Here is a 16,586-nt window from a genome sequence, read left to right as displayed (position 1 = left end):
TGATCTCAGGAAGCCTGGAAGGACAGAACGCCCAACCTCAACTTAGACCCGCTGGTACTGCCTCCCCATCTCCACAAACCCATCCAAAGAGCCGGCTTCAAAGGAAAGAAGAAAAACCATCTGAGAAAAAGAGAGTGGAAACTATAAAGAGAGAGAGAGGGAGGGAGAGAGGAGGAGGAGCTCTTTGAAGTGATACTTCGATGTTAGATATATGTGTAAATTAAATTTTTTCAGTTAAAAAAAAACAAGTAACAAATCATCCTGGTCCTAGAGAGTACCTGAATTGACTTTCTTTTTCTTTTCTTTTCGAGACGGGGTCTCATTATGTAACCCTGGCTGCCCTGGTACTTGCTATATAAACCAGGCTAGTCTCAAACCCACAGCCCTGCCTTCTGGGTGCTGGGATGACATTCTTATTGACTAAAAAAACCTTGTCTCAAAACAAAAACAACAAAAAAAAAATCTGTATTTACTCCTTTATTGTTTTTACTCCTTTATTGTTTTTACTTTTTTTATTTGGGGGCAGATTGATTGCTCAAGACAAGGTCTCATGAAGCCCATACTTGCTTTCAATTGGCTTACATAGTCAGGGATAACCTTGACCTCCTGATACCCATCTCCATCCCCAAGTCCTGGACTCACAGGCATATGGCACCATACCATATTAGACTGATGTTTACATTGCTGAGGTGGAGTCTTGTGAGTCAGGTGGGCCTCAGCCTCCTGGAACTACCTATGTACATCATCACAGCCGCCTTCCTCTCCTTCCCCTTCCTCCTCCTCCTCTTCCTCTTAGTTTAACTTTAGCCAGACGCAGTCCTGTGCTGGAGAACCTGGAATCCGGGTTCTCAGGAAGCTAAGGCTGGAGGATCTGTCTGAGCGGCAGAATCTGAGACTAGCTCATCAGGCAACATAAAATCCCAACTAATCAAGAGGCTGAGGCAGGCGACTGAGGCCACACAGTAAGACCATGTTCTGTATCAATAAAAGACGAGATGGAGGGAGAAGGATGGGAAGGGAGAGAAGGCAGGAGGAGGAGCATTACCTCCTGTCTAAGGATGCTGCAGTACTGGCTGAGCTACTGTGATAGGCCCTCCAAGAGAACCACTCTCTTTCATGTCCTGGTTAAGGGACTTGAAGACAGGGATCAATTTGACTACAGATGGATTTATCAAGTCAGAGTCCTTAGAAGCCAACAGCTTGTCCCTGCTGCAGTCACAGAGAGGTGACAAGAGGTGACAAGTGAAGGGACAGAGAACTGTAACACTAGAATTAAAGGTGGGAAAAGAAGCCATAATGTGGGAAGCCTCTAAAAGCTGGACTTTAAAGGCAAGAAAACAGGTATTTTTCCTTGGAACACTAAAAAGGATCACAGCTCTGCCAAGACTTTGATTTCAGCCCAATGAAACCCATCTAGGTCTCCTAATACAGACCAGAGAGATGGCTCAGCAGATCAAGGTATTGGCAGCCAAGTCTGAACCTGAGTTCGATCCCTGAAAGCGCATGGTGGACAGGAAGAACTGACTCCTGTAGGCTGTCCTCGGGCGTCCACATGTGTGTCACGACATGTGTATATGTTTTCTTTATAAACACACAAATGAAAAACAAAGGAACGATAAAACTCCCAGGTCCTCCAGCTCTCTCATCCCAGCCTAGGCTGCCCTCCCCTGCCTTTCCTGACCCACAGATGGTGAACCAGATGGCGAATGTGTGTTTTAAGTCACTGAAGTTGTAGTAACATTCTACTCTGGATCAAACAATGAGGTGTTCTGCTTAAGAACCAAATTTGCCTCTCACTTAGTACAATTTAAACTGTAAATGCATGCTTTAAGTCAATTTTCAAACTTTCAATTGATAGTCCAATGTTAGGCCCTACAAATGAATGATTCAGGGCTGGAGAGATGGCTCAGCAGATGGCTTGCAGAAGACCAAGCTTTGTTTCCCAGCACCTACACAGTGGCTCACCACTGTCTGTCACTCCAGTTCCAGGGGGCTCTGAGACCTTCTGACTTCACATACAAAGCACACATACACACATGTAAGCAATCCACTCATACCCATATAATCGATAGATCTTACATATGCATTAATGAGTGAGTCAACAAACCCACATTGTTGACTATCGCGAGCTGATTCCCACGTCATCCAGCTCCCTCATCTGCAAACGAGCCTGTGACACTGAAGACCCCGCCTGGGCTGCCCTCCCTCCCATGCTGCCTGTTACGTACTTAATGAATTCCTCTTTACAACGATGTAGGGTCTCATACGTCTGCTGGATCTCTTGTTCACTTAAAAGCACCAACATCCCAATAGTCAGGTGAAGCTTTTTGGGATTCTGAAAAATGGTGCTGTCAACCCCACGATCCTGTTGTTAGAGGAAGAGAAACAAGAAACTCAGGTCACATAGAAGCAAATGGAAAGAATAATCATAGCAAAGCCAGGTGTGGTGGAGCACTCCTTTAATCCCAGCATTCAGGAGATGTGTAAGCAGGTGGGTCTCTGGACTACAAGACAGCCTGTTCTACATAGGAAGTTTTGGACCAGCTAGAGCTACATAAAGAGATCCGTCTCAAAAACAAACAAACAAAAATATATAAGCAGGGTAAATGGGCTTAACTTGTAATCTCAATCCCAGCATTGGGAAGGTTGAGGCAAGAGGATCACTGCAAATTCTAGGATAGCCTGGCTACATAGTGAAACATATCTCAAAAAACAAATGAACAAACAAATGGCTGGAGAGATGACTCAGTGGTTAACAGTACCCGGCTGCTCCTCCAGAGGACCCAGTTTCAATCCCCAGCATAAAATGTTCAAGTATATATTCAATATCTATAAAAACAAGTAAGTAAAATGTTCAAATATAGTCATATATATTCATATATAATCACATATATATTCATATATAATCACACACACACACACACACACACAAAGTGGCATGACTATGACTGAGAACATGAAAATAAACCCATATACACAGAAAATGTCTACACCTGGGAAGAGCAAAGGTGAGCCTAATTGTATATAAAAATTAACTCAAAATGGATCAGTGACTTACACATAAAGTTAAGCCACAAGTCTTTCAGAGAATAAATAAAATTAATTTTCTATGACCCTGCACTTGGTAATGGGTTCTCAGATATCACAGTAAAAACATAAATGAAGAAACACAGGGAAACTGAAGTTAATCAGAATTCACAAATTTAATGCATTAGTAGTAAGAAAACAAAGGAAACCGAGCATGGTGGTGCACCTGAGACTCCAGCACTGAGGAGGCTCAGGCAAGAGAATTATGAGTTCAAAGTCAACCTAGGCCACACAGTGAGGCAAAGGAAGCAAGAGAGAAACAAGGAAGGGGGAGAGGGGAGAGGGGGAAAGGAGAGGAGAGGGAAAGAGGGGAGAAGAAGAGAAGGGCAGGGAGAAGGAGAGGAGGAAGGAGAAGCAAAGGGAGAGGAGGGAAGAAAGGGGAGGGGAGAGAAGCAGAGGGAGGGAAGGAGAGCAGAGGGAGGGGAGGAGAGCAGAGGGAGGGGGAGGAGACAAGCAGAGAGAGGGGAGGGGAGGAGAGGGAGGGGGAGAGCAGAGGGAGGGGAGGAGAGCAGAGGGAGGGGGAGGAGAGCAGAGGGAGGGGAGGACAGCAGAGGGAGGGGGAGGAGAGGGAGGGGGAGGAGAGGGAGGGGGAGGAGAGCAGAGGGAGGGGGAGGAGAGCAGAGGGAGGGGGAGGAGAGCAGAGGGAGGGGAGGAGAGCAGAGGGAGGGGAGGAGAGGGAGGGAGAGGAGAGCAGAGGGAGGGGGAGGAGAGCAGAGGGAGAGGGAGGAGAGGGAGGGGGAGGAGAGCAGAGGGAGGGGAGGAGAGCAGAGGGAGGGGGAGGAGAGCAGAGAGAGGGGGAGGAGAGCAGAGAGAGGGGGAGGAGAGCAGAGGGAGAGGGAGGAGAGGGAGGGGGAGGAGAGCAGAGGGAGGGGAGGACAGCAGAGGGAGGGGGAGGAGAGCAGAGGGAGGGGAGGAGAGCAGAGGGAGGGGAGGAGAGGGAGGGAGAGGAGAGCAGAGGGAGGGGGAGGAGAGCAGAGGGAGGGGAGGAGAGCAGAGGGAGGGGAGGAGAGCAGAGGGAGGGGAGGAGAGGAAGGGGAGGAGAGGAGAAGAGGAAGGAGGGATAAGAGAGGAAGAAGGAGGAGCATTTACAGAATGGGAGAGATATGGGCATTATTTGTTAAAAATAAAATATCCAAAACAGGAGCTGGGGAGATGGCTCAGGGTTAAGAGCACTGCTGGCTTTTCCAGAGGTCCTGAGTCCAATTCCCAGCAACACATGGTGGCTCACAGCCATCTGTAATGAGATCTGGCGCCCTCTTCTGGTGTGTAGACATACATGCAGTCAGAACACTATATACACATAATAAATAAATCTTTAAAAATTATCCAAAATATATAATAACTCTTGAAACCAAAAAATGAAAACACAAATAATCTTCTCTTTAAAATAGAGAAGACTGCTGGGCCTTGGTGGTGCACACCTTTAATCCCAGCACTCGGGAGGCAGAGGCAGGCGGATCTCTGTGAGTTCAAGGCCAGCCTGGTCTACAGAGCGAGTTCCAGGACAAACTGCTTCACAGAGAAACCCCGTCTCAACAAAAAAACAAACACCCAACAACAACAACTTAAAAAATTAAGAGTAGATTTAGACAGGAGTCTTCCCAAAGAGCTGTAATAACAATACACAAAGATCTTCAACATCATTAATAATTTAGGGGAATGAAGAGCAAGCCACAATGAGGTACCGACTCTCAAAAACTACTGACAAGGTTGCCAGAAATTGCAACCTCAGACAATGCCAGGAAAGTGAACGATTCAGTTCAGCCACTGTGAAAAACACTCGGCAGATTGCTACAAAGTTAAAGACAGAGTCACCATGTGACCAACAATTCTATGGCCAGGTCCATGCCCAAGGAAACGGAAAAAGAGCCCAATCAGAAACATTCCTAACAGTGCTGTTGGCAATAGCTGAGAGCTGAAACTAGCCCAACCGTGTATGAAGGAATAAATGATAAACAGGCCGTGGTAGCCCACCTGCAGCAGTGTAAACAGGGGTGAGGTGATAACATGCTAGAAGATGAATAAACTCGGGAAATGTGGTGTTCAAAAAAGACACAGGGGCCAAAGGACGGCACAATTTGTTAGTCCAGTCCTATCAAGGGTTTGGAGTATGGAAAACTGAAGAAGACTGGAGGCTGTTGGGGACAATGGTGATAGGGAGGAACTGTTCATGGGTCTGAGACTTCCTTTTGGAAGAAGAATCTTATAAAGCAATATACCGCTGGTCGTTGTGCATTGTCAATATATTTAACACTACTGAACCCTCTCCTTTAAAATGGCTCATTGGATGGGATTAAGACAGGGACTCAGAGGAGGCTTTTGCTCCAAAGCCCTGACTCTTCCCTCAGCCTGGCACTTGTCCAGGGAGGGCCAAAGCAGGACAAGTGACCCACAGCTCGGGCTCCTGTTGAGCCTGTTTCCTGTATGCTTGGAAACTCTGGGTCAGATTCTCGCTCAACTCTGCACGTTAACCACCTAAGGAAGGTCCTCTGAAGCTGGTAATTCTCCTCCACACTGGCTAAAGACACCAAGAGAAGAACAACAAAGGTATTTTCCAGAGTGGCTGGAACAACTGCAATGGCAAAGTCTCCAGGCAAAGCCATAACCCGCCAGGACACTGACACAGACAGAGCCTCCCAACATGAGGTAGCATCTCTCCTCCCATGCGCCAAGTAGGAAGAGTCATCTCAGGGGACAAAAGCGCCTGCCCAAGCAATGAAACTTCCTTCCCAGGTCCAGGGGCTGACAGAACCAGACAAGGTTTGAGCAAGACTGTCTAGCTATGCGCACCTCATCCTTCCCCTGTAACATGTGAACCTGAGGCTGCTGTTGGTACCTGCCAAGGTGGGCTGAGGAGGCTTTCCCTGCCTTTCCCATGTAGTTACAGTGATTAACTCTTTTCTGGCCTTTCAGCATTACATTTTCTGGAGTGCCTGGACATGATTTGTTGGGACTCCCAGAAGCCAGGCCTCTACGGCTGAAATCTCCAATATTATGTGATTTTTTTTCCCACATACTATTTAGGGACTTAGGGCAACACTTGGTAGCAGAGCCCAAGCAGGTGGTCCTGGTTTTAATCACTAGTGCCCTAAGGAAATAAAGAAACAGCAGCCCAATAGAGCAACAGTTCTCAGGAAAAGGAGAATGCAGTATCTCAAGGCTTTTTTTGTTGTCTGTGTATGTCTGTGTCTGAATTTATGTGCACTGAGTGTACACAGGGACCTGCATAGAGAAGAGGGTGTCAGATTCCATGGACCTGGCGTTCAAAGGATCTTGGATCCTGTAAGCTCAAGTTACAGGTGGTTGTGAGCCATCTGATGTGAGTGAGTGCAGGGAACTGAACCCTGGTCTTCGGCATGAACAGCGCATTCTCTTAACCACCAACTCTCCAGCCCTGAGTGCACAATATTTTAAATGTGGGTTTAAGAGGATTGAAGACACCAGGAGAACACAGCCCACAGACAACAACTAAGCAGGGCTCATAGGGGCTCACAGAGACTGAAGCACCCATCATGGAGCCTGCCTGGGCCCGTGCTAAGTCCTCTGCACACACGCTATAGTTGTTTAGCTTTTTTTTGTGGGACTCCTAACAGTGGGAGTGGGGTGTTCCTGACTCTTTTGCCTGCTCTCTGGACCCTTTTCCTCCTAATGGGTTGCCTTGTTCAGCCTTGATATGAGGGTTTGTGCCTAGTCTTACCGCATCTTGTTATGCCATATTCGGTTGACATCCCTGGGAAGCTTGCTCTTTTCTGAAGGAAAACAGAGGAGCAGTGAGTGGGTCTGGGAGATGGGACAGGATGGGACTGGGAGGAGGGGAGGTGATGCAGTGATCAGGATGTATTATATGAGAGAATAAATAAAAAGAAAAACAAGATTTTTTTGAGCTGGGTGTGGTAACACATGTCTGTAATTCCTGAACTGAGCACGTGAAGATAGAAAGATGAGTGAGGAGTTCAAGACCCGTCCAAGCTAAACGACATTCTGTTTCTAAAAATAAAGAGTATCCCTTTGGGTCTGCCATCAGCTTTGTTAATTTCACGGCAACTGAGTCTCTCCTGAACTCCCCAAAGAATAACTTACCACTAACACACTCTTTGTAAACTTAGAGGGCTTGTGCTTGGTGTGGTGAGGCATGTCTGTAACAGTAGCACTTGGAAAGCTTAAGCAGGACGATTTTGAGTTGGGAGCCAACCTGCGTTCTGGGGTAATCTCTAATCAGTGTGAGCTAGAGAATGAGACCCTGCCTCAAACAAAACAAAACCAAGCCTATAGGGCTTTTTCCATCTTAACAGATACTGCAGTATCTCCAGAACCTACCTCCACTAAACTAAATCTGAGGGCTGAACGTGCGGCTCTGTGGTGCAGCACTCTCCAGAACTGCACACAAGTAAGCTCTGCCACGCACAAGGACGAGTGAACAGTGAATGTGGAGACACACTTGCACACCCAAGGCACCACCCTCCCCTGGACGAGTGAATGGTGAATGTGGAGACACACTTGCACACCCAAGGCACCACCCTCCCCTGGACGAGTGAATGGTGAATGTGGAGACACACTTGCACACCCAAGGCACCACCCTCCCCTGGCACTGCTTACATTTCCACACCTCCTCTGGGAAACACAGAAGGTGAATGTGCTTTCGGAGTCCTCTTTTAATGAAAGTGCTGTGTGCTTCACACACACTGGCTGCCTCACCATGTGAGATCTGGTGGTACTTAGCAGATTCATGCTGTGTAACCAATAGGCTCTCCTTACTTCCAAAACCTTTTCATCTCCTCAAAACACTCCACACACATTAACTATTCACTTCCTGTCCTTGCAGGTAAGCTCTAATGTGACTTCTGTCTCCTGGATTTGCTTACGGATTTGTCTATTCTGCATAGAGCACATAAAAGGAGTCATTCAAGAGACCACCTCAGTGACTGGCTTTCTTCATTTAGCATAATGTTTTCCAGGTTGACCACGTCTAGAGTACCATAAAGGCACTTTAAACCCTTAACTATAGGTAATTGTCAGATTTCATTAACCTTATTCTGTAAATGAAAAACAAGAAAAAAATGAGACTCTCCCTTAAATAGGAGGAATCCCAAGCAGGAGGAATTTTAGCTTTGAATTTTAAGATCCATAATCGGATCCCTACTCTAATAAGGACTCAAAAGAAATACATTTACCACACACAGCTGTACCCAGTTTCTGGTTTACCTAGGCCATACTGCCCCATTTTTGCCTTTGAAACAGTAGTTAATAGAGATCTCATTTTGTAGGTGTTAATGGAGCTTGAGCTAATTTTGTAACTGATGAAGGAGTTTAATTCTTCTACCCATCAACTCAAATTGCCTCATTTAATTTAAGGAGGTGATTTTACGGAACAAACAGCTTTAGACTAGAGTGAGGTAACATTATGCTAGCATGCACTCGAGATGCTGAGGTAAGAGGACCGTGAGTTTAAGGTCAGCCTGGGCTACGCAGTGAAACTGTCTCAATCATCTCTAAACTGTCAAGGAAGGCTAAGTGCAGGGCATCCCACCCCAACTGTTCTCACCCAGAGCAACACTGCTATATTAGGAAAGCCATTCGATGCTCCCTACGTGACTCCAGTGTGCACAGCTCCACCATACATACAACTGGGACTGTGTCCCTAGTAACAAGTCAGGCATTTCCTACAAACACTTGCAACCCCAACTTCAAGGGAGATGGAAATGGGAGGATCACTGAGACCTGTTTACTTCTAGCCTAGCAAAGATTCAAGGCCCAGACTCAGGAAAAGGTCCTGTTTCAGAGGTGTAGGCAGAGAAGGATGCAAAGGACTCCATGTGTGCATGCACATGCACACACACAGATATAGACACACACACATACACATGAATTAACAAAAAATGAACCCTCAAAAAACCTAAGAGAAAAATCCCATTAGGTAGACAAAAGGCATAAACAGATACTACACACACACACACACACACACACACACACACACACACACACAGACAATGACGTGTAGTTTCTCTCACTGAAACAGGAGCAGTGTGAAGCCATAAGACCCACCCCTGACCACCCCGGTATCACCACATTCAGTGCCTAGATCCCACCACTGTCACTGCTGCCATGATCGGAAGAAAAGCCGAAAAGGATTCTGGAGGAGAGACGCCAGGGCCATGACAATCTGCAGAGTTGTCTGTAAACCAGCCCCCCAAATCAGAACCAAGTCTCGAACACCCTGCATAGAGATGAGAGCAGATACCCAGTGGGAAAGGGGGAAAAGCAGATGCTGGCAAGATGTGAACAGCCCTACAGAGGATAATAAAGGTGCCAGAAAACTCTGTGCGTGTGTGCATGCGATAACATGTACATCTGACTATTTTTATCAAGTTTTATAAAAATGCATAATTTTGTTTTACTTTTTTAAAGCTATGTTGTGAGCACACATAACATTTAGTTACATGGGGGGAAGGAGCATGTGTCACTACCAGAATGCCTCCCAGCTGGATTGAGGCTGAGAAAACATCTCTTACTACTAGCTTTCAGATTTCCTCTTGGCTCCCAGGAGGAGGATTCCCTGTCCCTAACACATGAAGCCACTTTAGCAGAAACCTTGTGGGAAGGGAAAATTCAAATTTTATGTTCTCCCATCCATCTCTAATCCTTTAAAAGGAGAAACTCTGTGGTGGTTTAAACAGGAATGGCCCCCAAAGACCATTCCTGTGTTTGAATATTTAGCCCATAGGGAATAGTACTATTAGGAGGTGTAGCCTTGTTGGAGGAAGTGTGTCACTGTGGAGGTGGGCTTTGGAGTCTCATACATGCTCAAGCCATGCCCAGTGTGGAACAGTTGCTTCTGCTGCCTGCGAATCAAGACGCAGAACTTTTAGCTCCTTCTCCAGCACCATGTCTGCCTGCACACCACCATGAAGAAAATGGACTGAACCTCTGAACTGTAAGACAGCCCCAATGAAATGTTTTCCTTTGTAGGAGTGGCCATAGTTGTGGTGTCTCTTCACAGCAACAGAAACCCTAAGACAGACCCACTGGGACCTGATCCCCCAGAACTGACTCTTCCAGTATGTTGGGTGATAGGAACTTGGCAGTGACATCGTTGAGAAGGTGTTCCTTAAAAGAACAGTGGTTCCTTTCCTAGACTTGTGGACTTCAGATGAGTAGTTCTGCTAGTGTCCCCTCATAACTGGAAGTGACAATCAGCGCATGAGACGCTGTCAAACATCTCTGACGTCAACTGTCAACCCTACACTCTACTGTCCCTATTCAGATCAGAGCGTCAGATAATAAAGATCACAGATTGATCCGGTGGCTTTCTGATTTTGGTAGTCCACACTGTATAAACTGATAACATGACCACTCCACGGTATGGGTAAGGGGGCAGTTTTTATTGTAGATATGAGAGAGAGAACAGCTGAGGCATCTGGAAGAGTCCAGAGCAGAGAGAAAGAAGAAGGCTGAACATGAGCAGCAGATCGGACCTGGCCAGGGCTCTCTGTGCGAGAAGGGAGACTAGCAGGGGGCAGAGAATAGAGAAAACATAGTCAGAGAAACAAAAGCAGAACACAGAGGGAGCCAACACATCAAGAATAGCAGGGTAATAAGGAGAATGAGGGGGTGGGGATTTAGCTCAGTGGTAGAGCGCTTGCTTGTTTGGTCCTCGGCTGCAATAAGAATAAGAATAAGAGAATAAGAATAAGAGAATAAGAATAAGAGTAAGAATAAGAATGAGAATGAGTAGCTGGGGGAGGGAAGGAGGTGAGAAGGGCAGAATGCCAGCATGGGCTTTGAAATGTGTAACAGGTACTTGTGATACGGAGGGAGCCTGGAGGCCAGCATGGGCTTTGATGTGCTGATAGGTGCTACAGGTAGTCAGATTTCCCTTCTGCCAGGGGTAAGGGAAATGACTCTTTTTGGTAGATGAAAAGCAATTTCTCAAGGGGCTGAGGAATGCTGACTTTTAGCTAATGGCAGACAGAAATCCTCCTAGAGTCCAGGTTGAGCTCTCTGGACTGCCTTTTGAAGGTTCAGGAATTGGAGTTTCCTTTGGACCTAACACACACATGAAGAAGTTTCAAGTCTGACAGTTGTACACTGCAGACCACTGTCTGCCCATGTCCTGAGTGAAACACCCTGAATGCATATGACAAGTGAAACACAATTTGACTTGAGGAGAAAGGGGGGGGGGGGGGGCAGGAACTGGAGTAAGAGAGCCAGCTTCTGGGAAAAGGGAACTGAGGAGGAGACTGCAGCTCTGGCACGGGGAGGGTCAGGCCTGGTGGCAACAGAGGCAGCAATAGCCTGCCCTCCAACCTGCTGTAAAATGCTGTTTTACGCCGGGCGGTGGTGGTGCACGTCTTTAATCCCAGTACTTGGGAGGCAGAGGCAGGTGGATCTTTGTGAGTTCGAGGCTAGCCTGGTCTACAAAGCGAGATCCAGGACAGCAAAGTTTACACAGAAAAACTGTCTTGAAAAATAAAAAAAACAAAAAAAGAAATTTAGGGTTGGGGGTTTAGCTCAGTGGTAGATGGTAGAGCACTTGCTTAGCAAGCGCAAGGCCCTGGGTTCCATCCTCAGCTTAAAAAAAAAAAAAAAAAAAATGTGGTTTTACGATGTGTCACATTTGTTTATGCTGTGGAACATTTGTTTAACGATGCAAAGATGTGTTGCATTCTTTTATGTTGCATTTGTTTAACTCTGTGAGGCTGTGGTACTTTGCCTGTCTAAACCACCTGATAGCAAGGCAGGAGTAAGGAGAGGCGGGGCTGGCAGAGAGGATAAACAAATCTGGGAGGAGAGAGGTCAAGGAGCAAGAAAAGAAGGGGCCAGGCACCCAGCTATACAACCAGCAACACGGTAAAAAAAAAAAAAAAAAAAAAAAAAGAAAAAGAAAAAAGAAAAGAAAAGTTATACAGAGAGAAAAGTAAAAGCCCAGAGGCAAATGGTAGACAGGATAATTTAAGTGAAGAAAGACTGGCTAGAAACAAGTCAAGCTAAGGGCAGGCATTCAGAAGAAATAATAAGTCTCCATGTGTACTTATTTGGGAGATAGGTGGCGGGCCCTCAAAAGAACAAAGAGTAAAGAGCCAGAAGAGTTAAAAAAAAATTGCCCTCTCGGCTTTCAGCCCTCTCTTCCCCAGCAGGAGCAACATCCATTCCAGTGACAGAGAACATCTCCAGAGTTAAGGGCATCACTGTTCGGCTTAAAACAAACGTGAAAGTTCAAACTGTGAGGAGGGCAGGAGCACTGAGGAAGGCAAGTAAGATGTATATATGGGTAGAGAGAGCCGAGGTAGATAGGTAAGGAAGACTGGGCTCTGAGAAAAACAAAGCCAGCTCCCACCAAGCCCCACCCACCCCAGGAGCACCCAAAAGACAGCAGTGTCCTTTCCCTCCCCCAATAAACGGCTCAACTTCCTGAGTAGGTTCCCTTTTCACACACCCCTGTATCTAGGTGTAAGAGACTGGCTGTGAGTAATGGCGCCTTCTGAAACAGCAGCCACTCCGGGACTGAGGGAAATGAGTGCTGAGTGCGTACTGGATGCAGCCCCTGGCCATGGGACTTTGTTTCTGCCTACTACCCCGCTAAAAGTAAACCCTACCTGACGATCACTCTGCTGGTGCCGGAAGTGAGTTTTTCTCCTTCAAGAACTCAAGAACCAAGACTTTTGCCAACCAGGGATGGGAGGGAACCCAAGGGGAGGCATATTCTCCCCGCCTGTAGATGCATCTGGCAATCACTTGTGGCCCCAGGGTCTTGGTGGAGTTCTGGGCTGTAGGCTCCTCATTGCTGCCCTTCTCTTCCCTGGGAAAGCGTCTGTTTATCCACACATAATCATCCCATTTCTCTTTGTGAAGACAGGGGAGGGACCACTTTGCAGCAGCTCTAAGCAGGGGTGGGTGGGGGGGTGGGGAGGGGATGGAGGTGGGACCTACGGTATCTCTCAGTGGTGTTCATGGGTGATCCCCAGGCCCCATCCCAGTGTCAGACTGGTTTCCATGGAGATAGGGTACTGAGTCCCATGAGACTAGAATTGCCACCATAGGGAGCCTTCAGCCACACACAGCCTCTGCCCCCCCAGGTTGGCAGCAGCACCACTGACATCCTATATTTTCACCCAATTCTGGCTATATCAATGTGTCTTACAGACTCTCGGATCACTAACGATAAACACATTTTATAAACTAAAAAAATAAATGCTAATTCAAACTATACTGAATACTTCTTCTCCCTATCAACTGAGAATTCAAAAGCCTGATGATACATGTGTAGTACAGACTGGAGACCTGAGTGCTTGCCTTGTGCTAGTAGAAATGCAAAATGCCCTAAGATCCCAGCACTTTGGGGGCAAGGACAGAAGGATTAGGACTTCAATACCAGCCTGGGAAGCCTTGTCTCAGAACGAAAAACCCAAGGCTTTAGACTGAGATGTGTCAGCCCCGCCCCCCTGCCCCATCCTTAGGTCTAAGTGCTCACTCCCAGTGGGACTGTCTAGAGAAGGGGCTTGAAACAGGCCAGTGAACTCAGGGCATTGGGTGGAGTGCAATCCAACACAGCTGGTATCTTCACACAAAGAAAGGAAACAAGGAGGACACAGAGAGAAACTCATCTGCATCTAGTGAGATATTCCACCGGGCCCAACCCTGCTTAACCTGGGTTTTCACCTTCCAGATTCTAGAACTGCGAGAAAATCAGGTTCTCCGTCTGCTGTATTCTGTGGCCCTGGCCCAAGCAGAGCAATATACCCAGTGACCCTATTTCTAGAAACGGACACTTAAGACATCGTTTTGAGGGTTTTTTTTGTTTGTTTGGTTGGTTGGTTGGTTGGTTGGTTTTGGTTTTTTGTGGGAGTTTCACTGTATACCCCAGGCTGTCCTTGATCTTACAGAGATCCACCCGCCTCTGCCTCCCAAGTGATGGGATTACGGGTGTGCACCACCACACCTGGCATGACGCTTTAGTTTTGACTTTTGGAAGTATGTTGATGGCATACATATGAAAAACAAATTAACAAGGACTTAAAAGGAAGGGAAAAACTAAAGCTGAAGATGAATTAAAGGGGTGGGGTACAGCTCAGCAGTATAATGTGTCCTTAACATGTACAAAACCATGGTTTCTCTCACAACATCACCACATACTGGGGTGGGGGGTCAAATGAACACCAAGTTCACACTAAACTAATGAATACAAATCCTGAATACTTTTTCTCTTATCTTTTTGAGATAGGCTTTCACAGGACAGTCCAGGTTGCCTGAGATGATGCAGCCAGCATTCAGGAGAGTTGCTGCTGCCATTGCCCGAAGCCCAGCCTCCTCCCTCCAGCCCACAAGGATGAAAAGTCTACCATGGGCTGACAGCTCTGAAACAGCCAGAAGAAACCCTTTCCTTCCTGTTCCTTTTTTAAAATTTAATTCATTATTTAAATTTTTACACTCTGTGTGTGTGTATACACACATGCACACACGTTCAAGCCACAGCACAAATGTGTGGGGGTCAGAGGGCAACTTTTGGGAATCAGTTGTCTCCTCCCACCGTGTGGGTTCTAGGGATTGAACTCGGTTTGGCAGGCTTGGCAGCAAGTGGCCTGAGCCACTGGGCCATCTCACCAGCCCCATTACATTGTTTTCATCAAGTACTTTGTCATGGCAACAGAGAAGCCAACCGACTCACCCCACCTTACATTTTAGGAGGCTAGCACTTTACCAGCTTGGGTTTACTTGCCAAGGAAACACTGAATGCTGGGAAACTAAATACATGAAGCGCAACAGAACACAGAACACTGGACTAGCTCAAGGTTACATGGACTCAAGTCTTTAGGAGATTCTGAGTCATGTGGTCATCATAAGTAACCTTACGGGGAAGTCTTTTAATGAGTAGAGAAACACTAAATTTTACCTGCTTAGCACTGTTATCTACCAAGATAAATAGATAAATAAATAAAAATAAGCCAACCTTATCTTTTACAGAATTGTCTAAATTTAATATAAGATCAAACATTTTAAAGACAGTGGTATAAATCTCCAGGGCCACTGTTTCTCTTTGCTCGGAATATATACTCCTACCTCACGCCTGTTCATTGAAACAAATCAAGACCAACATCAAGTTCTTTACCCCAGGGTTTAATTACGCTGGGCCCTGCTCCAAGTCTGCCATTATTTGGAGCTGGAACTGTTCTGCTCCATTAGCTTGGCCACCCAGGCTGGCGCCTGAAAACTCTAACGGTATTGACCTTCCACCCAGGAGAGGCCAGCAGAGGGTGAAGTAACAGGAATTTCCTGGGGCAGTTTTGTCTGGACGAAAATAAGCATGGTTCTTTATGGCCAAATCACATCTCTGAGCCTCAGTTTCTTTATGTGTTAAGCTGGGTCTCACAAAACAAATCTAAAGAGGTCTCCATCAGAGTCATGTTAAGCCTGAATCAGAGTTCAGAGCCCCCAGGGCACAGCCTTAACTCCGCACTAAATCAATGCTATAGTTTACCACATCACCATCACAGGCTGTCCCACATGCTAGGCAAGCAAGTCTACCACTGAACTATATCCCCAGCTCTTTTTTAATTCTGAGACAAAATCTTGCTAAGTTACTCAGGCCGCCCTCTACTCCATATCCAGCCAAGCTAGGCCTTGCACTTGCCATCACCCTGCCCCAGCATCCCAAATAGCTCAGATGACAGATGTGCAGCATCACACCCTCAGGCCCACCCCATTTGGGGTCTAGCATTCCAGGAAATGCTGGTCATGTAACTCGAAAGCTTGGAGGAAAAGCAGTAGAGAGTACAGTGGGTTAGCCCACCATGGTGCATTCACTCAAATTACACAAGCCATTACCCAGGTCTGCCAGAGCGCCTGCAAGCCGTCAGGAAGCCTCTCTTCAGACGCAGACCTGCAAGGCCATGCTCATTACTCGATGACTAAGAAACTAACTCTGAAGATCCCTGTGTTCTGCCTCCACAGGAGATGCTGACTGCCAGGGTCAAAACCCATCATCATAATCATCACACTGTATACACGCCTAGCATGTGTTAGCAGCTCCAGGAGTTACAGAGGCTTGTGCCTTCCTCCAGAGTATCATCTCAGGTCCTAACTCCACTGCTACCGACCCACTGTTGCTAGACAGGGCATTTCATTTTCCTAAGCTTCAGTTTCCCCTTCTATGAAACAGGACACATTACCTACCTTCCCTCTAAGTCACAGGTCCTATCAATTATCTCACAAAGCCCATAAACAAGAACCTGCTAAGAAAACAGGCATCCGGGAAGGACTCACCAATTCACTTCCTGATTCTCTGTGAAAACAAACGGAAAGGAAATAAGCATGGAGGTCTGTCCTTCTGCTCACTGTATTATTATTTTATGGCAAAATCCCCTTGAAGCACTTCCGGGGGAATGATACAAACTTCACTAACATATGAAGTTATTCAAAGAAGGCAGAGTGCTGTTTGGATTTGCAACCAGGCAAACCAAGTTCAAGTTCTAACTCTGCCATCACTGAACTGGTCTGGAACCTAG

The 16,586-nt window shown here is 46.6% G+C and overlaps 1 protein-coding gene across 4 annotated transcripts in view; it reads right to left on the bottom strand.

The window, feature by feature from the left end:
• The window catches only part of Ascc1 (activating signal cointegrator 1 complex subunit 1), a 91,685-nt gene that overhangs the window by 54,347 nt on the left and 20,752 nt on the right, over nucleotides 1-16,586 (bottom strand). For all 4 annotated transcript variants that reach the window (XM_036167592.1, XM_036167590.1, XM_036167589.1 and 1 more), the window contains exon 6: nucleotides 2,229-2,365. In XM_036167592.1, coding sequence (XP_036023485.1) covers nucleotides 2,229-2,365 — 137 coding nt within the window. The remainder of the gene's footprint in view (nucleotides 1-2,228; nucleotides 2,366-16,586) is intronic.

Source organism: Onychomys torridus, chromosome 18 (genome assembly GCF_903995425.1).
Source record: "Onychomys torridus chromosome 18, mOncTor1.1, whole genome shotgun sequence".
Taxonomy (NCBI): domain Eukaryota; kingdom Metazoa; phylum Chordata; class Mammalia; order Rodentia; family Cricetidae; genus Onychomys; species Onychomys torridus.
Note: the sequence above shows the minus strand (reverse complement) of the source record. Positions and strands in the feature narration are given on the sequence as shown.